General features: G+C 35.2%; 1 protein-coding gene, 1 long non-coding RNA gene and 1 pseudogene across 3 annotated transcripts; 2 read left to right on the top strand and 1 right to left on the bottom strand.

The window, feature by feature from the left end:
* Positions 1-571: 571 nt before the first annotated feature.
* Positions 572-2,072, top strand: LOC131010963 (uncharacterized). The gene is made up of 5 exons (XR_009096711.1): positions 572-826; positions 928-1,007; positions 1,198-1,314; positions 1,388-1,531; positions 1,606-2,072. It is a non-coding gene; the product is annotated as an uncharacterized LOC131010963 (long non-coding RNA).
* Positions 2,073-14,354: 12,282 nt separating this feature from the next.
* On the bottom strand, positions 14,355-16,973 carry LOC131010961 (subtilisin-like protease SBT4.3). Of its 2 annotated transcripts, none has more exons than XR_009096710.1 (6): positions 16,659-16,971; positions 16,190-16,535; positions 15,583-15,661; positions 14,805-15,256; positions 14,612-14,723; positions 14,355-14,506 (listed from the first exon to the last, which is right to left on the bottom strand). XR_009096710.1 is itself a non-coding variant. In XM_057938673.1 (6 exons), exons 4-6 carry the CDS (start codon positions 15,011-15,013, stop codon positions 14,394-14,396), a joined length of 471 nt encoding a protein of 156 aa, XP_057794656.1. In that variant the 5' UTR covers positions 15,014-15,256; positions 15,583-15,661; positions 16,190-16,535; positions 16,659-16,973; the 3' UTR covers positions 14,355-14,393. The 2 variants fall into 2 exon arrangements, 1 of the variants encoding a protein (XP_057794656.1); XM_057938673.1 differs by having other exon boundaries at positions 14,355-14,543; positions 16,659-16,973.
* Positions 16,974-17,427: 454 nt separating this feature from the next.
* On the top strand, positions 17,428-18,733 carry LOC131009859 (3-ketoacyl-CoA synthase 17-like; annotated as a pseudogene).
* The last annotated feature ends 4,335 nt before the right edge of the window (positions 18,734-23,068 follow it).

Here is a 23,068-nt window from a genome sequence, read left to right as displayed (position 1 = left end):
GACCAACTTATGACCATTGGATTACTCTAAATAAAGGGACCAGATTATTCCAATAAAATAATTTTCGTGAATTTCAAAAAGCTGAAATTTATTCTGAATTAAGGTATAAGGGTAAACAAGTCATGACAAATTCTATGTTTTTGGTAAGTTTATGAAATCCCTTAATTCACGCCCTTCCTTTCTGAGATGAAATCAATGGCGAGATTTTCTGGGTTTCTGGTGAATCTTATAGCTGAACAGAAGATTAGAATTGAGAAATATACTGAACAATTCTTTCGAGCAAGGGTTTCAAATTCATCTGCGATCGAAAAAATCCCAAGAGTTCAATTCATCCCCCGATTGCATCAAGGTAAATCCATCAATTTGTTGAGGTATAATACTTCCAGTTTTTGAAATTTAGTTTGTGTAATTCATTAAACCTTTAGACTACAATGGTAAGGGTATATATTTTATCAGCAAACAATCAACTTCTATGCGAAAGATAGACGCCTATTAACACGATTCCCCTTCAATTTTTTAGATGATACTTGCGAGCATGCGTTTGAAACATTTGTTTGCATTCGTATTTTAATTATGAACTATAAACATATCTTAACATTTTTTGATGAATCTCTGAAAATCTTGGTTTATTTGGCTTTATTTGAGATCGATGAATGGATGAAATGTTTTTGCCCAATATTTAACTTGTGTGATATCTGATGAGATTGGTTTAATGTATTCGTATATGCCAGACTAAGTTCATCTCTGAATAAGTGCTTGTTCACTAAATTTGTAGTCTTTGTTATAGATATGGAAACATCTAGCGGCAATGCAATCGTTGTGCCAGGTAAGAACAAAGATTATTTAATAATTTTTTCAAACCATCTTGTTCTGCTTATACTGCATAAATTCGGGAATAAGGCAACTTGTTTTTTGTTACAAATTCAGATTCTCCAAGTGATTCATCCATTTCACCAGACAAGAAGCGGAAGAAGTTGGTTCTACATCACCATTCACGATTACTTAAGGTTTGATTGATTATTACGAGTATCTTATTGTTTAACCAAGTTGACGTCTCCTCTAATTCATAAATTTTTGGATGTTTCGTGCATTCATAGGTAAAGAGCCAGTTACTTTTCGAGCTGTTAGTCGTGCAAATGAAATTGACGTTAAAATGCGTATGTAATATTTCTTATTTTTTGTTTTTCCGAAGCATAGATAGATTGCATATCCCAGCCTGGAATGTCGTATATATCACGGTAGAGAGCCTTTTTTGGTGCATTGGATCGTGAGTTGCAACTATATCAGACAAATGATCTCGGCTATATTGACATGGTAAAGTTTTGGTTGTTTTTTATGCAAATAATGATCTGGTATTAATCATCAGCTGTATCGAATCTCTTTCCAGTTTATTTTCCCTGTTTTCCCCGATGATCAGCTTTATATTGTCTGTTTTGACCTGCGGAAAGAGTTGATTTTCGTAATAGACTCTTCTATTTAGGTTAACAAACATCCGGTTAGCTCCAACTACAGCATTTTGTGTGATATCCTGGTAAGTTGTCAATATAAATGGATCTAGCATATTACGCAACATCATTTTTTATATACATTATAATTTAATTACAGAGATCACTACTGTCGAAGTTTCTAAACAGCAACAGGGAAGATCTGAGTTCGACATCAGTTGCAAAATCAACTATAGAGGTTGTGGACCTGAAATGGGCGGACAATATGAATACAATAGATGCTGCGTTGTATGTCATGAGGCATATGGAGACGTTCGGCGGAGATACATCTGTGAATTGAAATACTAGATTACTAAATGCAACTCACCACCACCTAGGGATATTGAGGATGAGATACTGTGCACCGATAGTTTCGTGGGAACATAACAAGTACAAGGATGATGTTTTGAGAGACTCGGCTGCAACGTATAGGGCTGTTATAGCTGTGAATTCTACATGATTTAATAGAGTTCTTGCAGGGTGATATCAGATATACCTCGGAGTATTTTTTGAGATCTGTTATTTACTTTAGACATTGAGTGTTAGACATTTGTGAGCAAGATTTAATTATGATTTTGGTTAGACATTATTGGTCCGATATGGTAATATATTATTATGATAAAGATATATTTCCTGTCTTTACTATGATACTTTTTTTATGTGGGTTAATGGAGGAGTCATCAGGGTTATAAAATGTGTTTCGGATTAGGCGTTGACATAGTTGATTTTAATGCCAGAGAGTTGGATGTGTATTTGGGTAGCATTGTTGTGAACGTACATATGAACATCATATATGTTGAACTTAGGTATGAACTTATACTTCTGGAGATATTGCTTTATATGCAAGTGACATTATGAGTATGCTGATGCATATGTATTTTTTGTTGTTTATCTAGGAATAGATGTTACCAATATCAGATGCCAACAAGACGAGTTCAGCAAATCCCGTGAATTCCTCATTTTCTATTCTGGTGGGATTCAATCCGATAGGATGGATCAATATTGTAGGTTTCATTAGTATGTTCATTTGTATGTTCATTTTCTATTCCAACAAACATATCAATGAACATTAGTATGTTCATTTGTTTTTATACGAACATTAGTATGTTTATTTGTTTTTATACGAACATATCGACGAACATTAGTATGTTCATTTATTTTTTATACGAACATACCATCTCCCTCTCACATACCACATTCAGATCTCTCTCCCTCTCGAACTCAGCCACCACGGCCTTCCTCTCTCCCCAGGGACCTGATCTATTTCAACGAACATATCAATGAACATTAGTATGTTTATTTATTTTTATACGAACATTAGTATGTTCATTTTTTTTATACGAACATATCGACGAACATTAGTATGTTCATTTATTTTTTATACGAACATAACTCACCTGGACTAGAATTTTATATCAATAGAAACCTCTTTGAATCTAGTTTAATTTAAAAAAACGTATGTTGAAAAACTCCAAGTAGTTTAAGAGATATGACATGTCTACCATATTTGGCAGTTTCAGGCAACCTGAAGTTCGGATTTTTGAAAAATAGTAAATGTTGTCGAAATGACCTCAAATTTTATATGTGTATATCTAACACATATATCTTCACACCATAAAAAGTTGAGAAGTATCTCAACAGATGGTTACTGAAAGAGATGACTTAAGTGTCTGCCATACGAAAGTTTCAACAGAAATTGGCAGTGGAAGTCTTGAATTTTAAAAGGATAGTAAATGAAATTCAAATGACTTGAAAATTTGCATGAATGTTCACCACAATCCTATATACCCCACAAAATTCCCAAAATTTTTGAGAAACAGAAATTCATCGAAACAAAGGCTTCGACTCACCTTCGTCCATGTGAGCAAGAATAAAAGTTGTTCGTCGGGGGGGTTTTTCGATCGTCGTTTCGCTATGGTGTTTAGCCGTGAAGGTCTACGGCTTGGTTTTCCTTGTGCGAGGTAGATCGGGCTACATGACGGTGCTTTCTCGGTCCTTTTTCGTCGTAGGGAGAACAAGAAACGAAGGCCGTAAGTCGACCGGTTGCTAAGTCGAGAAATCAATGTTGCTATTGAGCCGGCCGGTGTTTATATTGACATAGGTAAGATTCTAAATAAATGTCAATACTATATTGTCATTAATAATTGTTTATAAATATCAATCCGATATCAAAAACATAAATGCATAGAGTCAACGGAATACCTATAGTATTATGATAATTATGATTTTTTAAACTAATATTGTTTGATATTAAATTTATTTTATGGTGGTCCAATTCACAATTCGAAATGTTTTACTAAAATATTTTCATAGTGGTTAGTATGCCAACAATTTTTTTTCTACATACACTATTTTTTTTTTCGAATTGTAAATTAATTATACACCAACCGATGTCGCCATTAGAAAGTTGTCATCTAGCTTTGGTCTGTGAACCTGTTGAACGAACTATGGTAAAATTTGGTGTCTGTCAAGGCAAACAGAATATTGAATATTCATGTGTACATTTTCTGTTCCTTGATGAAACGTCAGCAACAAAATATTGAATATTATACTACAATTTTGATCATCAAAAGATTTCTACGCAAGTTTTTTCTTACAAGTGAATGACCCAAATACTGTTCTGGATATTTTGGATGCACATGATAAACGAAAATGTACAATTCATATGACAGTTCGTTCCATAAAATTTGCATTGAAGTATTTAGAGCTGTTTCATGGATGTTTGGATACAATCCAATAAGTTTCATTAAAATTGAAAACATAGAAATGGAAATCATCCAGCAAAGAAAGCAAAAATTTATAACAATCACGAGTCTTTTAATAAAATGATTACTCTCACTTTGATTCCATAGAATCAAGATTTCAAGAGTCTACGACTTTTGTCGGACAGTTTCTGGAATCATGATGTCCCCAAGTTTTGCATTTTCTGCAAAGACGCTTAGGTTTTTGTGCGAGAATCATGGCCTTCTCATGTTCCGATCTTCTGCGTCCACCTACGCCACTTCCTTTGGTTTTGGCTATGTCAGGAGGCAGCACGGTAGGTGTATCTGTAGGGGCTGAACCATAAAATTCATTAAACAACCTGTTCTTTGAGCATGTAGTTGTGTTTGTTGCTCCATTCTCCGCAAACTTATCTCGAAGTTCAATGAGATTGTTGTATAATTGCTCAGACAACTCCTCAATGCCTCTAACATGCGCAATTGTCTCACTAACAACCTTAAAAATACGAAATTCCCAACTTGATGTTGGCTGTTTGGAGCTACTAGACTGTAAATCATATGATTCATTCAGGCATAAAATGCTAAACTTGCACCACCGCACAACAAGGTACTTTTGAGGAATATTGTCAAGATTCAAATTCCGAAATACGAAAAACATATGCTTGCACGGCGTACCTTTCCTAACAAATAAATTACAGCTGCAGATCACTTCGCCCTCGGACTTCATGTGTCGCACCAAGAAAACTTCACAGCTTCGGGCAATGTCTGAAATATCATCCCAATATACGGTTTGATAGAATCTGAGCATCGATGATAACACAATTGTCCATCTGGTGTTCTTGCTTGGAAATTATCTACAATTAAGAACAACATAGTAATTAATATGTGCCAAAGTCTAGTCATGCTGCTGAATATCATGAATCTCCATAGTCATATTTATAGCTATTCAAAATATATTGTTTTCATCTTAATTGTTTTATAGTTATTATGCAATTAGTTAATTGATGTTCAAAATTTTAAGGTTCATTGAACAATAAAATTTGACTCCAGTAACATTCCATGGTATTATAAATTAATTAATGAACAATAAAATTTTAAGATTTATCCTACTGGTGCAGTTTAAAGTTGCTGTTAAAATTAGTTCTTAAGTTAGTTACAATGTTCGTTCACGCTATGATAGATTGTGTGACTTTTAACCATTCTATACTCCATTTAGCAATGTTCTTATGTTCGTTCCAATGTTCTTACGTTCGTTCCAATGTTTGTTCACGCAAGAATGGTTAACGTTGAAATTGGAAAAACTAAGTTCTTTGAAATTATCTCTTACTGAATGAGGGAAAACTAAGTTCTTCGAATCTGTTAAGCAATAAATTATCTCTAACTCTAAACTATAATAATTCTGTTCATTAGATTCATAACGAATAATCAGCAACGCAAGAAAACACGCAACGAAATTACATGATCGACGTAGCGAAACAATAAAACTCCAATAGTATTAAATCGCCGGAAATCTGATTCTCGCAAAATATTATGTTCAGTGTATGAAGATAGGCAAACAGTCTCATCGAACTTACCTTGAGATTCCATGGCATAAATTTGAAACAGAGGTTTCTTTCTGGAATGTTGAGCAGCAATTCACGGTGATGAAGGATATCCACGGCACGTTGGGAAATATGCGATATTTTGGTAACTACCATATCCCACTTAATACTCTACCGTAAATAGACTAATTGATTGTATCTAATTTATGAAATAAACGTATATGCTGAGATCAAAATTACAAAGCTATCCTTTAATCATATAATGAACGTATATCATAGATTGTTGATCAGCGAAATTCCCAGCCGTTAGATTGCCCATAATCGACGTACCAGATTTGGTCTCCGTTCTTTGAAAATTTGGTGGTCTCTATAGAACCTCTCCCTATATATATATATATATATATATATATATATATATATAGATGTTAGGTTCTATGGAGAAATTAATTTTTTTTGTGAAAGCTAGAAACATTGAACATGTCAATAGTTTTTTATGAACATAACAATAATTTTATTGAACGTTTGAGGATCAAATCCTGGAGTGCGAGATTTTCAACAAATACATCTTTTCATAAAAAAATATTAACATGTTCATCGCAATTATTGATATGTTCATCAAAATCTGGACACTAGATTTATTCTTAGTTATTAATTCTTTCAACATTTACCTTTCTCTATTGAACCTTTTCCTATATATATATATATATATATATATGGTCAAGTTAAACAGAGAATTATTATATATTTCATTTTGAACAAGTCTATACATTTTACGAACATATCAACATAACTAACGAACAGACGTATTTAGTAAAAAAAGAGAAAAACTCGCCACCAGCAGGAATCGAACCCGGGGTAAATTGTTGTTCATGCGGTACATTGATTTGTTCGTAAAAATTGTAGATCTGTTCGTTTTTATTTCACGAATTCTCTATTCTCTAAATATTTAGCATTCTCTGTTTAACTGCTCTCTCTCTCTCTCTCTCTCTCTCTATATATATATATATATATATATATATATATATATATATATATATATATATAGGCGCGCTCCAGTGAGACCCCCTATTTTTTGTGTAACACTAAGGACAATTGATAAACACTCATTTTTCATAGTTTATATGGTTTACACTCTGCGTTTTAAGTCGATTTTATGCCTGTTTCATTGTCGTTTGGAGTTTATTGCATATTAATTCATGATTTCACGGTCAGGTGTAGTTTTGGCTGTTTTGATGCAGGAATGAGTGTTTCTTGGAGCATGATTAGTAAGGAATATGTCTAAGAGAAGAGATATGAGAAAATCGAGCCCGAAAATCAAGAAAAGACAAAGATTCTGAGCTAGGGGCGGGAAAGGGAAATCTCGGCGATCAAACAGCCCTTGACCGCCAAGTTGATGTTTTTGAAGGCCAGGATCGGCGACCAGTTCGGCGGGCGTCGTTCCGGTTGCCGAATCCCCTGGATGGATTTTACTCATGGTTGGTGGAACTCGGCGGTCACCGAGTTTGGTGAAAAACAAAGAAGAATTTCGGCGATCAACTCGGCGGGCGCCGTGTTGACCGCCGATCCGGGACTTTTGATGGTTTTTTTCCGGATTTTTGAGTTATTTTCGTTTCAAACTTTGATTTTACCCTAAGACTATAAATAGGTTTTTTTTTTACCTATCTAGGGTACACATTATTATCTAGTACTATAGCTTTAGTTTTGCATTTGTTTTCCAGTTTTCAAGGCTTGGATCAAGATTGAAGATTCAAGCCGCTACAATTGTTCTTATTCGATTTTTATATAATTCAGTTCTTGCAATTGCGTTCTTATTAATTATGTTTATGCTTTCTTTTATTATGTCTGGCTAGTTTCATTTAGCTGATTCTAGGGTTTGTAAATAGTTGATTAAATTTATGTGATTAATTTGTTAATACTTGTGTGTCTTCCAGTTTATGATTCATAATTCCTGGTGCTTGATTTCTTGTGAATTATCCGATCAATAGTTTGCATGTTTAGCTATTCGGTTTGAGACCTAGCGGAGATAACTGTTTAGCGAATTCAGGAATATATGATATGATTTTAACCTTGAGACCTAGCGGAGATAGGTGGATCATAGGGAGTTAGTCTTATGCGCTTTTGGAAGTTAGTAGATTTTCTTGAGACCTAGCGGAGATAGAAAATATACTAATCTACGATCGTTGCTGCTCTAGCGAGAGTAATTGATTAATTAAGTGATCTCTTATCATAAATGGATTAAACTGGTACATAAGATTAATAAATTAATTGTGTAGATTTAGTTGATGAATTTACTACCCTAGGATCAGTTGTCTTTATTTATTTGATTTAGATATTTACATTGTCTATTCTTTTGTTTGCATTTTAGTTTGAGTAATTCAACCTCTCTTTTCTGTTGCATGTATACTATTTTAGTTTGTTTAGGAGATAGTTAGAGTGATTTCGATATTTTAATCCCTCAGGAGACGGTATTTTTACTTGCTATTTAGTATTACAATTGCACCGTGTTAGTTGCGGTTTAGTTGCTAGAAAAATAGTACATCAACAATGAATAAGACATATAATACTAATGGTTTAAAAAAAAAAAAAGACATACTACTAATGAACAAGACGTAAATCTAACAAACAAGATGTATATACTGATGAAAAAAATTTTAAAATGGGTAATGAACAAGACATATATACTGATGAACAAGACAGTATATACTGATGAACAATGCAGTATATATTGATGAACAGGGACGGAGTCAGGAATTAATTTCGGGGGGGGCTGAAACTGTACGGGGGTTCGGGGGCGGTAGCCCCCGAGAAAATTTTTTTGGGCATTCTGTATATTTAAGGTATTTTTTTTTATTAAAATACGAGCATAATACTAATAATAACGAACAATATTTTCATAGATTATATAGTTTCAATATATCACAAAACTTTTTTTGGACATTCCGTATATTTAAGACATTTTTTATTAAAAGGCAAGCATAATAATAATAATAACAAACAACATGTTCATAGATTATATATTTTCTATATATTACAAATTAGTTTCAATACATTATAATTTTTTTTAGCATTTCATACATATTAGGCATTTTTTATTAAAAGACAAGTATAATAGTAATAATAACAAACAATATTTCATAGATTATATAGTTTTAAATAACGGAATTATCCTTAAATTAAGTATATATATGAGAGAATATAATAACCAAATACTCTTGTATAAAACAAAATTATTTTATAATAGGTATAAACATATATCTATATATATTTTAAAATTAAAAATTTAAAAAAAAAAAAAAAAAACTCAAAATTTGGGAGGGGGCTCTAGCCCCCCTAGCCCCCTGGCTCCGTCCCTGTTGATGAATAACAAAATTTAAAATATTCTGCTTCCTCTAGGATTCGAACCCTGCAAAAAAAATTCTCCCCCCCAGATACAATATCAGCCATAGGATTGATAAAATAAACGCATCAGATCGTACCCTAGATCTCACTAAAATTAAAGGGTCTCATTGGAGCGACCCCTATATATATATATATAGTCCTCACTATCACGACACTCATGTGTTCTTTATTTCAAGTAACATTCGAAAGAAAAAAAATAAGGTAACGTTAAAGCAAAATTAGCAAATTTGGCGGGCAGTAATTATATACAAAAAAATTAAATGTTTTCACAGTTCATAATAACTATATTCGATTATTTACGTTTTACAGAAGTTTTGTTTTGGATCCAATGTTCTTTATATTTTTTTCCCCTTTTTTCTTTAAAAAAAAATCGTGGGAATTTCTTATTTGTAATTATATTGTCATGAATATACGAGTCGACTAAATTACAGAAAACAAAATGAAAGATGTCGTTCATGACGTCACATCGAAAATACAATTAATATGTTGGTAGCTTATGTCTCCAATATTTCTTAGAAGTTATGATTTTCAATTATTCATTTCTATTTCTACCTATAAATGTCATTATATGGTTAGCGATAATGACATATGATGCAGTCGACATGATCAAATGTAACTATATTACAACCATAAGGGCCTGTTTGATATGGGTTTATAGATAGGATAAATTAAATTAATACAGATTAGTGTGATGTTTGATATCATGTGCAGTTAATATGGTCAACTCCTACTTAATCCTACTTCTCCATGCTATTTTGTGGGATTAACCCATACTAATAATCCGCCCACCCCCCCTCGGATAAATTTAATACTGAGAAGTTGGATAAAAATTCTGCTACCCTTCCTCACGCATATCGATGCAAATGCCCAAGTAATGGTGGACACACATGATATTTTTAAAATTATGTGAGGATAGTTTTGGTATTAAATAATATAATCCAACATAATTCTATGGATATCAAACATAATATATGATCAAGTAGCCATGATATCAAACACCCATAAAATAATATAAATCCACACTAATCCACACTAATTTCTCAAGATAATTTTAATCCTAATCAATCCTAAACTGCAAATCAAACGGCCCCTAAATGTACTAAAACAAAATTAACAATTACTTTAATTCTTTATTTCTAGCTATCAAGATCGTTAGTGAAATTATTTTTATTTTAGCGGTTGAGGAAATGATAAAAGTACATTGTACTAAAAAGACATTTATAAAATGTTGATTTCGATCATATTCTCCCTAAGGATTTCTTGAACTAGGATGCGGTTCCAAGAGTTGCTGGATGGCCTAATAAGATTTGTAGGTTAATTTGTGGATAAATTAGGATAATGACTAAAATTATGCATTTAAAATTTCTTAAGACTAATTTTCTTTTGACAAGACACGCGTAGACCTTAAGAAAACATAATACCCCCACCACCTACCAGATGTGTAGTCTGATTTCGAGGGTACGAGTTTTAATGAAATGTTGGAAGATATATTTTGAGTGCATATATAATTGATTTTTATAAAGAGTTTGGAGTGTTTTAAGTATTGGATTTTTGGTAAATATTATGTGTGAGTGGGGTTGAAAACAACATATTTATTGTAGACAGATCAAAATGACAAAAAAACCATGCTCCCCGGCTATTGGTCACATTTTCTCATTATTTGGACGTTCCATTTCAATAGGTCATTCCCTAAAATGGAAAATCAATACATAACAAATAACTTCACATAACTCATTATTTACATTATACGATAATATTGTGGCCACACATAATTATCCCTCTTCTCATTTAAAAAATACATTCATCTCTCTCTCCCTATCCTTTTGACAAATATATCTTCAAAAAAATATTTTTTCTCTTATATTTTATTATAAATTATTCGTTTCTCAATATCCATGTCCAAACCTTGTGACTTATTGAATTCAGACCAAAAAAGTATTTTTATTTACGGACGAAGTAAAGAACTTTTAGAGCACAATTTAACATACATGTATAAAATAGACATACATTGTTTCGATTTGTAATTTATGTCTTAAAATCTAGCTATTAAAAAATGACTTCAAATTAATTAAAAACAAAATGTAGGGTTTTCAAGTAACTCTCGTAATAAAAATTATTTCGCACCATCTTTTATTATCTAACAACAAAAAACGGATAAACTCTATTAAAAAATAAAATAAAAAGTTAAAAACATTGATGAAATTAATTGGGCCGTGAAGCCTAGATAGATTTGAGGAAACAGCCCGCCCATTGTAAAATTAAAAGATTCGGCCAAGCCCATTTATATACTCCCTTGGTCCACAATTTATGTGTCCACTTTTAAATGACACAAATTTTAATAAAATAATTAAGTGTGTTGTGAGTGAAATAAAGATCTCACTTTATTATAAATAAATAAAAAATAATCTAAATACATTTATTGTGGATAAACGAAAATGACAAATTGAATACATTTTTTGTGGACATAGGTAGTACTATTAATTATTGGCATGCACGTATACTTTTATAAGATGATATTGAGAATATCGTGCATATATATCTTATTCAACGGTATGGTGTAAGTATAAATTAAGTCAATCAGGACTGATGAGGTTGGACCTAAAACATCTGTGAATTTGTTGGATATTTCACTAGAACTTTGTATCTATGTGTATGAATATGTTTATGTAATATCATAGGAATAACCACGAAGTTTCGAGAAATCATAAAGTAGTTTCAGCCCTAATCACTATTGGATCATATTTTAGGAGTATAGATAAACCTCAAAGATTGCATTTGTGGATATCAAAGGAACCATGTCTCTGTTCCTTTGATATCCACCTTATCAACTTTGGCGAATAATGACAAAGAAGTTAGTTATAAAGGCAAAATCTTTGAGACTCGTATTGTTAGTATTGTAACTATTTAAGGATGTATAAGATAGAAAAAGACTAGATTGCAGTGGGCTTATAAACCAATATAAATAGTCAATTAATTATAGCTCCATTTGTATATACACACTTTTCTAAAGCAATTCTCTAGAAACATTGTGGAAAACATCTTCAGGCAATACAAACTCCTTATATTCTCCATGTGGTTCGTCTCATTTTGCGTTCAAATTCATCGATTGTTCTTGTTTATTTGAGTACTAATTAAGTCAAAGATCGGGTTGGAAAAAGTTTAGACATGTTAATTGTCATTTTTTTATGGGAGCTAATTTTTGCACCAAGTTTTTTGATTTGTCCACTTTAATTTAATAGTTTTGTTCGCTATTTTATTTCACACTACGCCGAAGTGCACAGTGTAATTGCAATAAGTGGAAGCAAGGTCATACTCCATAAGGATTGATGAATTCAAACTTCTAAATATTATTAATAAGTTGTTTTCAACCTATTTAGACAACCAAAATTCAAGAGATGTTGATTATAACTAAAACAAATAAAGCAAGAAAAAAAAAAACAACAACAAAAAAATAATCTTAATTAATAAATTGGAGAATGACTCGAAAGAAAGTTATCTTGGAGACTATATTTCGATGGATCGTAATGAACTTCAATCTATATTAACTAACTCTTGGATGAACCTAACTATCTAGGGCTTTCTTACATCTAGTTTTAGCTCCCTTCCGAACGACTAAGATAGTAGATCGGGTCATAATTGTCGTCTCCGGTCAATTTATAACCTATAGGCTATAACTCCAAAAATCACCAATAAAACTGCAAATTCATCAGGCGCGCCATGTAACATGCGCAACAACGAGCACATCTGGGAGAGAAGAGAGAAAAAAGGAAGATGGGAGTGCGACTAGGGTTTACGAAAAAAAATAATAGTGATTTTTTTTTTGTATATTGGATTATTGGATCTGTCCCAACCTATGCTTAATCATGCTTCGACCCGTCTCACCCACACACTTAATCATCACACACTTAGTCTTACATGATAATTTGCGATATTTTATTTGATTACTATACCCCGAGTATAAATAGTAATTTGTCGTAACTACCTAATTCAATGTTGTTTCTATAATAGTAACTATAGAATTAAAATCGAGTCAACTCAAAATTTATTTCGAGTAAAATCTACTCTCTCTATCCCACCATTTTAGTCCCTTATTTTATTTTGAGATGTCCCGAAAAGATAGTCCACTTTTCTAATTAATACTATATAAAAATATTATTTTTACTAAATTAACCTTATTTAATGCTTCACTTAAATGTGAAAATGATATGTGAAAATAATAAATAAGAGTATAAAAGATAAAAATATAAAAATTAAATCCATTGTGCGAAAAGTGGGAGGGGACTAAAATGGTGGGAAAAATATAAAAATTAAATGCAATGCACGAAATTCCCAATAAAACACGCCCCAGAATCTACCTGTCATATTTAAATTAATGAATTGCTCTATTATTTTAAGTTATTGAAATTCAAAGTTTGACGCAAAAAGTCCCCTAAATTCATTCAATTTTTATATCCAATACTCAGCCCACAATATATTTTTGTTCTACTTTGACTTTGTGCACACTACAGTGTTTATAATTAGCTATATATATATTTAGCTGTAAATTTTAATATACCATCAAAAAATTTAATGAGCTTTAAATGCTACTCCACATTTGTACATGCATAATATATATATGGAGAGGTTAAAACAAATTCAAATGAATTCACAATATTTCATAACAAAATTCATAATGCATCATCAACATTTAGACTCATTTTAAAGCACTCCCTATATATATACATCTACATAACAAGAAAAATTTAATCAATCTTCATTTTGCTATATGCATCAAATTATGAAGCTTCAAATAAACATGCAAACTCTCGAAATCTCACTCGTAACTCTTGTTTTCTAGGTGACACTCCTCCCTTCCTCCGCTCTCTGCCTCCTCCTCGCCTCCACTGTCGCCATCGCCCTCCACCTGGCTATCCGCCGTCCCCGCACTACAAGAAAAATGCTAATAGACAACATGCGAAGCGTGTCATCTATTTGAAAATCGCATGTCATCTATGTGGGTGTAGTCTATTGAGGGCGCTAATAGACAACATGCGCATGCGCATGCGCGTTGTCTATCAGCTAATAGACGACGGGCATGCGTCCGTCGTCTATTCGTTGAATTTTTTAATTTTTTATTTTAATTTTGCAATTATACTTAAATTTCTTATTTTTTAAATAAATATTTTATGAAATCTAAAAATTCATAATAAATAATTTAAAATATATACACAAATAATAAAAAGGTCATTCATTAGTTTCAAAGTTAATTATCATCCTACATTGAAAAAGTATCCATCATACAAACATCCTACATCAAACATCCTACATCCTACTACTCTTGGATCTTCAGGATATCCCGACGCCGTATTAGCCTCCGACCACGCTGCAATAATGTCCACTCCGGGTGCACTAACATCAGTCTTCAAGAAAAAGACTTCATTTTCAAGAAATGGAATAACGACTAGAATTAGTAAATTATATATGTCACCTTGAGGATGTCCATGGTAATGGGATTGGGACCCCTTGAAGAAAAGGAGATAACAAAGGGAGCCATTGTTTCATTGACTTCATCACTCCTCAAAATGGTAGCTGTTGGATTCCTGCATGCATGCCCAAAACAATGAGTGAAAAAATCAACCAATCTTGAGAATTAAACAAGAATGGATATACCAAAAAAGCACCTAGTTCTATTGATATAATCATAAACTTGAGCACCATCAAGTGATCCCAAGTAAGAGGCCGGGAGGGGAAAAGAGAGAGCCACATCTCTTAACCGATCCTCGTACAGTATAGCTCCGGCTGCGCCAACGGCTGCCTCAGCCGCCTCAACACACTGTGCAGCAGCCACTAGTGTTGCAGCCGAGGCCACCGCCATGTCAGTCTTGGTCATCTGCTCATCCTTTCTAGCTCCAGACGACACGGCTGTGGCAGCCGCGATGGCAGCAATTGCAGCTGCTACACCAGCAACAGAAATGGCAGCATGAAGCTGTGCATTCTGCGCCCTCACCTCCTCTTTCTTCTTCTCCTTCCTATCCTTCAACCACCTCCCCACCGTCTTCCTTCCGCCTGCTGAGGTTCCAACCACGAAGCTGCTCTTGATCTGGTTGCTACTGCTAACATGATCATTGATCAACTGCATAAACAAACCAATCTCAACATCTAATTCACTAAACACTATACCTCATTTTGATGTGGAATTAAAGCTAAAAACTTGATTCCATTAATGAGATTAGCTCAAAAAGAGCCCACAAATAAACTGGACCAGTTGTCATTATGTAGTATGAAGGTTTGTTTGTTAAGGAATCAACATGAACCACAACTTAAGAGAGAAAACTTCTATCACATGTCTTCTGCTTTACTTCTTCCCTTCACCATTAATCTTCACTAATGCAGAAACAGAGAAGAGCACCAATCTAAACGATAAACGAGCACCAATCTAAACGATAAACGACGGCGTACCGGAAAGGGTAGAGACCGTCTTCAAAGCCCTCCTCTGTTGATCTTTGTCATTTTGCAAAGCCAAATTCAACACAAATTTCTGCGGATGAATTCGCGTAATGCAGAACAAAATCACTTAAAATAAGGATCAATTGTCAGACTCGAGCAATAATTTAATCAATAACAACGCCAATGATTCTATAATATTACGGAATACACGAAATCTCCATCAATAACTAGAAGAAATTCATGAACTCAGACTCAAAGCAACAATCATAAGCCTTCCAGATCTTGTTATTTAGAAGAAAACCAATCTTTTTAGTGTAGTGTGTGTGTGTGGCTGCAATCACAAATAACAAACCAATCATGTTATTTAAACGTTTCACAGCAGAAATCGAAGAATGCAGTAGTGTGTGTGTGTGTGGCTGACTCTCGGTTCAAATCCTCCCTTTCCAAGACTCTCGGTTCTTCAAAATTCTCAAACAAAAACCTTAGCAAATGTAGAGACAAATTGAAGAACTTAACAAAAACCTTAGCAAATTGAAGTGCAGAGACAAAGTGAAGAAATTATAGGTATCACAACTACATTAGCAAATTAAAAAACGAAGAATACCCAAAACCACTTAACCTAATCAGCTGCTTCGTTTGGTGCTGTCGAAAGTGGTGTTCCTGGTGATAGCGTAGACAATGAGGCGGAGGTGCAGTCGAGCGACGAGGGGGGTGAGGCGTCAGGATTTAGAGATCTCAATGGGTGGCAGCAATCGATGGCGAGTCGAGGCGCAGCAATCGACGGTGCGGCGAGGCGAGGAGCAGCAATACACGGCGCAGCGAGGAGAGGAGCAGCAGCGCGGCGAGGCGAGGCGCTGCAATCGACGGCGACGGCGAGGCCAGGCGCAGCAGTGGATCGACGGTGGGGAGGCGGGACGAGTTGCTGGACTGCGGTGAGTGGAGCGTTGGAAACGAAATTCCCAGATCTGATACCAAAAGGCAGAAAGAGAGAGAGAGATAGCGAGAGGCAGAGAGAGATCTAGGGCAGAGAGAGATCGAGAGCAAAGGAGATCGAGTGTGAGAGATGGAGAGAGAGATAGGGGGTTTACCTGAGATGGAGGAGTGGCGATGCGAGGAGCACGGCGGCGGCGCGGCAGAACTCGTCGGAGAACAGGATTGAACAAGATTTAAAAATCCTAGGTAGTTACTAATTTAAATTAAGGGAAAGAAAAAAGAAAGAAAGGAGGAGGGGAGAGAGACGCCAGCCTCGCCGCGCCGGAGGCGACGAGAACCGGCGACGTTCGCCGGAGAAATTTGGGAGAAGGAAACGGCAGAGAGGGAGGGAGAGAGAACATATTGCGTGAGGGAGAAAATTTGGATTTTGAGTAAATCTGAATTTTGATAGAGACGACGCAATTTTAGATGTTGTCTAATATGATAATAGACGACGTGCAACAGAGGCTTGTCGTCTATTGTTAGCGGTCATAGACGACAAGCCCGAAACTCGTCGTCTATTCTATAATAGACGACGTGTTTCGGGCCTGTTGTCTATGACCGCCAACAATAGACGACACGCCTCTGATGCACGTCGTCTATTATCATATTAGACGACAAACTTGGCTGTGTGTTGTCTATTCCCTTGCTCATAGACAACGCGAATTTAAAATGCGTCGTCTATCACCTTATTACACAACATGCTTTGTTGAATGTCGTCTATTTCATGTAGTCTATGATCTAAATTCTTGTAGTGCCGCCCAGGCCCGGCCCTGGGCATAGGCGAGGGGTGCGACCACCTAGGGCCCAGGGCAGAATGGGGCCCCAATTTTTTTTTATTTTTATTGCTATTATTATATGAAAATAATTTTTTTTAGTTGTACAATGGGCCTCAATCAGTAAAAATTACATACAAACCCAAAAGCTCCAATCTTATTCTATTAAAAAAAAGGGCCCACAAGCACACAAGCATATTCAATTAAAAGGGCCATTTTTTCTCATTTCGCCTAGGACCCATGAAATCTCCGGAACGGGGCTGTCCCCGCCCCGTCCTCCTCCTTGACTACGCATGCTACAAGCCGCCGCGCGCCGCACCGCAAGTGCTCGTCCGCAGCAGCGGAGGCCTTCCTCCTCGGCGGCAGTGTCGAATTCATGCGTAACATATACCTCAAATCGGGGCTGGGCGAGGAAACCTACGCACCCCCGTTCATCTTCGAGGAAGACGGCGCCCCCACGCTAAAATGCGCCATCCAAGAAGCAAAGGAAGGGATCTTCTCCGCCATTGATACTCTTCTCGCTAAAACACTAATCCCGATTTTGCAAATCGACGCCGTCATCGTCGCCTGCGGCAGCTTCTCCCCCTCTCCCTCTCTCTCGTCTCTCGTCGTTTGCCGCTACAAGCTCAAATCCGACGTGAAAACGTACAATTTGAGCGGCATGGGTGCAGCTCCGGCGTGATCGCCGTAGATTTCGCCGCTAGGGTTCTCCGCGGTGGCGGCCAGAGGATCCGATCGAGAGCATCACGCTGAACTGGTACGGTGGCGACAGCCGCCCCATGCTCGTGACCAATTGCATCTTCCGCGTGGGCTGCGCTGCCGCGCTGGTCACCAACGACCCGAGCCACCGCCGGGCCGCCAAGATGGAACTCGTCAACTCGCTCCGGACCCACCACGGTGCCGACGACCGGGCCTACCGGGCGGCCTTTCTGGAGGAGGACGATAGGGGCAAAACCGGTATTTCACTAACAAAGGATTTGGTGAGGGTTGCTGGGGTTTGCCTAAGGGAGCATATCAAGATTCTTGCTCCTAGGGTTTTGCCACTGAGTCAACTCGCTCGCTACGCGTGCTCGACGGCCTTGTGGCACGGTGGGCTTAAGAAGGTAGAGCCCGCCGTGCCTGATTTTGGAAAAGCCTTTGAGCACATGTGCATACACACGGGCGGCAAGGCACGTGTACTGAAACTAGACGATGACGTCATTGAGCCGGCTAGAATGAGTTTTAACCGATTCGGGAACACGTCGAGCAGCCTTGAGTTGGCCTATTTTGAGGCGAAGAAACGAACTAAAAAGGGTGACAAAATGTGGATGCTAGTATTTGGTAGCCTAATTTGGAAATGTCTTCGAGATTCCGACCAAGGTTCGGATAATCCATGGTTGGATTGCGTCCATAATTACCCTTTGAAGGCTTGGTGAATTTATTTTTCAAGTTGGACAACATTATATTTCATATTTGATATTATTGATAATCATAAGAGTACGTATACGAATTCATTATCGAAGTTGGTACGTCTTGGTATGGTTTTAGGACATGAATATGAATATTTCAATCAATCTTTTTTTTGTCCCGAAATTGGCTCTTGGGATCCATTACGTCACTTTTAATGTTCCATATATTCTTATTACTCCTGTGAGTATTATTTTCATATTGCGTCACTTTTGATATTATGGCTCTTGATAATCTTGAATCTTGCCTCTTGGGAGTATTATTTTCATATTTTTCTTTAATTTGAGTCGCTTGTGCTTTTTTTTTTTTTTTTTTTTTGAGGTGGAAGACATGCAATATTATTACTCAATATCGTTGCTTACAATATCCCTTAACCAACAAGGATAATCTTTCTTCCACACCTTCCTATACTCAATACTACGCGCGAACTGTGTCAAACCATGCGCGGCCTCATTGGCCGTGCGAAACATGTGGTAAACACCAAGCATGCAAGTCTCTCGCTTGTGTTTTTTTAATTTTGTAACTTCATGTGCGCGCGTTTTTAGGTTAAATTTGAGATGTAATAGAATATTTATCGGAACTATTGCAATTTGTCTGATTTTCAGAAAAAGGGGCAAAATCGTTATTTTTTAAAATACATTTTCAATATTTTGACTTGTTATATTAGGCGCTTTTGCAAAAGTACACAAGTTTGGGAAAACATGAACCAAATATATTCAATTTTGGTATTTGCAACAACCTATGATCATTTGAATTTTTTTAATACTTCCTTCGTCCCATTGATTTTGTCTTATTTTTCTTTTTAGATTGTTCTATTAATCTTGTCATATTTATATACTCCCTTCATCCTTAAAAATTGTAATTTAGTGAAAATAACACGAGTTTTAAGAAAAAGTATAATAGTTGTGTTCGAGTGAGCATTGGATCCCACACTTTTTTGTAAATAGTGAAAGAGAAAATTTGTGGGGTCATTTCTAGATAAGAAAATGTCACAATTTTCAAGGACATACCGATATAGTAATAAGGTTACAATTTTCAGGGACGGAAGGAGTATTAATAATAATTTTATACTACAAACAATATAACCCCACACCTTTATAAACTGTTACAACACTAATTATACTCTTCTTAATAACCGTGTCCAAAAGAAATGGACAAGCCTAATGGGACAGAGGGAGTATATGTTTAGTTGAAAAAAACTGAAATTGCAAGTTAATCTAGTACAATGAAAATTTGATTCATTGCACGTGTACTTTCATAATCTAATACAATGATTATTGATATGATTTATTGTTCCTTGAATTTAGTAGTATATGACTATAGGTGGGATTGTTTCATAAGAAATTAATTACTGCCACAGTCATATATGCGACATTATCTATCAACTATACGACGATATTTGATTATATACCGTCGATATAATGCATTTTATTGCCAGCATATTTGATTATATTGGTGGGCGCATAATCCATATATAATTAAAAGGAAAATTAACTATATATGGAGAAAATTATACCGTCGAAAGCATAATACATATTTCATTATACCGTCGAATCACATCAAAATGAGAAAGAGATAAGTGTAATAATTGTGTCTATAACTTCAATAATAAGGGAGTTGGTGTGAGGGAATAAATACAGTCAAATATGTACTTAAAAAGGGCAAGCAATTCGAAGAAAAAAGACATGCATTCAAATAGATATATTCCATTTGTTCATGATATCTTTCTACTTTATGGAAGATAAATACTCCCTCCGTCCCACTATAAGTGAAACTCTTTTTATTTTGGGTGTCCACCATAAGTGAAACTCTTTCCTTTTTGGGTAAAAGTTTTACCTTTCAAACACTTTTTCACTTTTGTTATCTACACACAAGATACACATTTTTTAATTCTCGTGCCCAAAAAAATGTCTCACTTATAGTGGGATGGAGAGACTAGTAGTTGACAATAGTGATATTGTTGTGAGTGGAGTTTGAGTCACATTGTTATTGTAAGTCGAGTTTGTGGACCCAACTGCTATAAATGGAAGTGAAAATGATATTGTGAACGGACCAAAATGGTAAAAATGGAAATAATATCGTGGATGAAGGGAATATATGATATAAATAATTTAGAAAGTGAATATTTCTTATAAATAGTTTGAAATAAGCTTGTTTCATATATTGCCGCATTATCTTATATACTCCATCCGTCCGCGATATCGTTTTCACATTTGTTATTTCGGTCCATCTACGATATCGCGTTTCCACTTCCATTTATAGTTGTAGGGTCCACATAACACTTTATTCTCTTAACCTTATATTTTCATCAAAAAGTGCCTTTATTGTGGGCCACAAACTCCACTTACTACAATATTCACAATTATCTACTACAATCCACCATTTTTCTTAAAACTCGCACCGTCAATAATGTGAAAACGATATCGCGAACGGAGGGGAGGGATTATATGGAAACCAATTCGTACATTTGCTAATTAATTGGACAAAAGGTTTTGGTCATCATATCATCTATATTTATATACAGAAATGATGTATTGAAAATAGAAACTTTTATTTTATGGTTATTTGTTTGTAAATATATAAAATTTTAATATTTTTTGATTTTTTTCATAAATAAATACACAAATTTAATTTGGTTTTATCTGATTTTTTTCATGTAATTTATTTTCTCATAAATTGATGCTGACATGTCCATCAGAGCTACTAACATGGAACGATCGCAGTGTGAATATTCATTTTTTTTTATTCAGTTATTCACGCATAAATGCATGAACTTTCAACAAAGTTTATATTTCCTCTGTCTCATATATATAGGCTTGTTTTCTTTTTCAGATGCCGTCCCATCTAGGTTTATTTTCATAAAAACTAATATATTTTTTTTACTCATTTACTATTATATCCTCATTTAATTCTTTAATTTTTTTGAGCTATATTTAATTTTTTAATTTACTCCAACTTTTGTTCATCATTAAATAGTAAATATTGGAACATTAGGAAGTTTATTTATATATTATCATTTCTAATGATTTTTCTTAATATTTGTATAAATTTCAATAAGCTTATATACTATATGGGACAGAGGGAATAGTTTTTTTTCGTGAATTTTATATTTTTCTGATTTTTTCACAAAATACATTTTTTAACATAAAATTCATTTTTTCGTAGTTATCACTCAATAATATTTACTCCCTCCATCCCACTATTTAGGTCTGTATTTCCTTTTGGGTTGTCCCACCGATAATGTCTCGTTTCCTTTTTAGGAGAAATAATAAGGGCTTACTTATTGATAATTAAAATGCCTAATTATAATCCTAATTAGACTCGGACTTGGGAGAGCCCATTTCATTTCCTCTATAATTTTGGCTCTCGATTCCGCCGCACCGAGAAACCCTAATCTATTCTCTCTCTCTCTCTCTCTCTCTCTCTCTCTCTCTCTCTCTCTCTCTCTCTCTCTCTCTCTCGCGAAGCTTCATCTCTCATTTCTCATCAGTTCGCCATCTGAAATCCCTAGTTCGTTGTTCGCCGCCTTTCTTGGGTGTAAATCGCCGCTTCTCTGCATTCATCTCTCACCTCCTAATCCTCCTCCATCACTGATAATGTCCTGATCCCTGTGATGTAGATTTACAACGAATCTGAAGCCCTCTCTCTCTCTCTCTTACGCCTTTTGTCGCCTTTCGTCGAATAACATAAAATTATTCACTTTCTAAGGGATTCCACCGATTCAATGTCGAAATCCTACGGAGACAAGTATGATTTCGAATGGATGGCTGAGTTGGAGAATTGGATTCAATTGTTGGTGATTGAAGATGGATGCAAAGATTGGCGTCGTCGGGCTTTAGTCCAAGAAGGTACACTCACTTCGTCTATCCCTAGTTCTTCCTCTGGTGAAGAACCGATTTGTGATTCAAACCCTAGTTCTTACCCAGATTCATTTTTTATGTGTGAGGAAAACTGGCAACATAGGGATATGAACGACAACGTGTTGTTGATGCTGAAATCCATGCTGCCTGGATTTTTCTGGTGAGATCTAGCCTACTCTTTATTTTGGTGTAGGCTATTGGTGATCTTTTGTGCTTATGGTTTGGTTTAGGCAATTGCATGTGGGATTTGCAGTGTTAGTAAATTGTGGTATGTGTTTAAAGGTGGTCTGAAATGATGATTGATGTTCATTTTTTATGTCCCGGTGTACATGGTTCTACTATGATTTAATTCGAATTTATGGGATGAATTGAACCTGATTCTTCCATGTTCCCATTTTCTTATGGTTTGGTTTCCGTTGTTCTAGCACAAATGGGTTTTTTTGA

Source organism: Salvia miltiorrhiza, chromosome 2 (assembly GCF_028751815.1).
Source record: "Salvia miltiorrhiza cultivar Shanhuang (shh) chromosome 2, IMPLAD_Smil_shh, whole genome shotgun sequence".
Taxonomy (NCBI): domain Eukaryota; kingdom Viridiplantae; phylum Streptophyta; class Magnoliopsida; order Lamiales; family Lamiaceae; genus Salvia; species Salvia miltiorrhiza.
Note: the sequence above shows the minus strand (reverse complement) of the source record. Positions and strands in the feature narration are given on the sequence as shown.

Excerpts from the sequence above, each read along its gene's own strand:
- LOC131010961 (XM_057938673.1), bottom strand. The coding sequence starts at position 15,013 with ATGACCAAGACTGACATGGCGGTGGCCTCGGCTGCAACACTAGTGGCT. Across the intron at positions 14,724-14,804 it reads GATTATATCAATAGAACTAG|GAATCCAACAGCTACCATTT; the intron begins GTGCTTTTTTGG and ends GCATGCATGCAG. Across the intron at positions 14,544-14,611 it reads TTACCATGGACATCCTCAAG|ACTGATGTTAGTGCACCCGG; the intron begins GTGACATATATA and ends TTTTTCTTGAAG.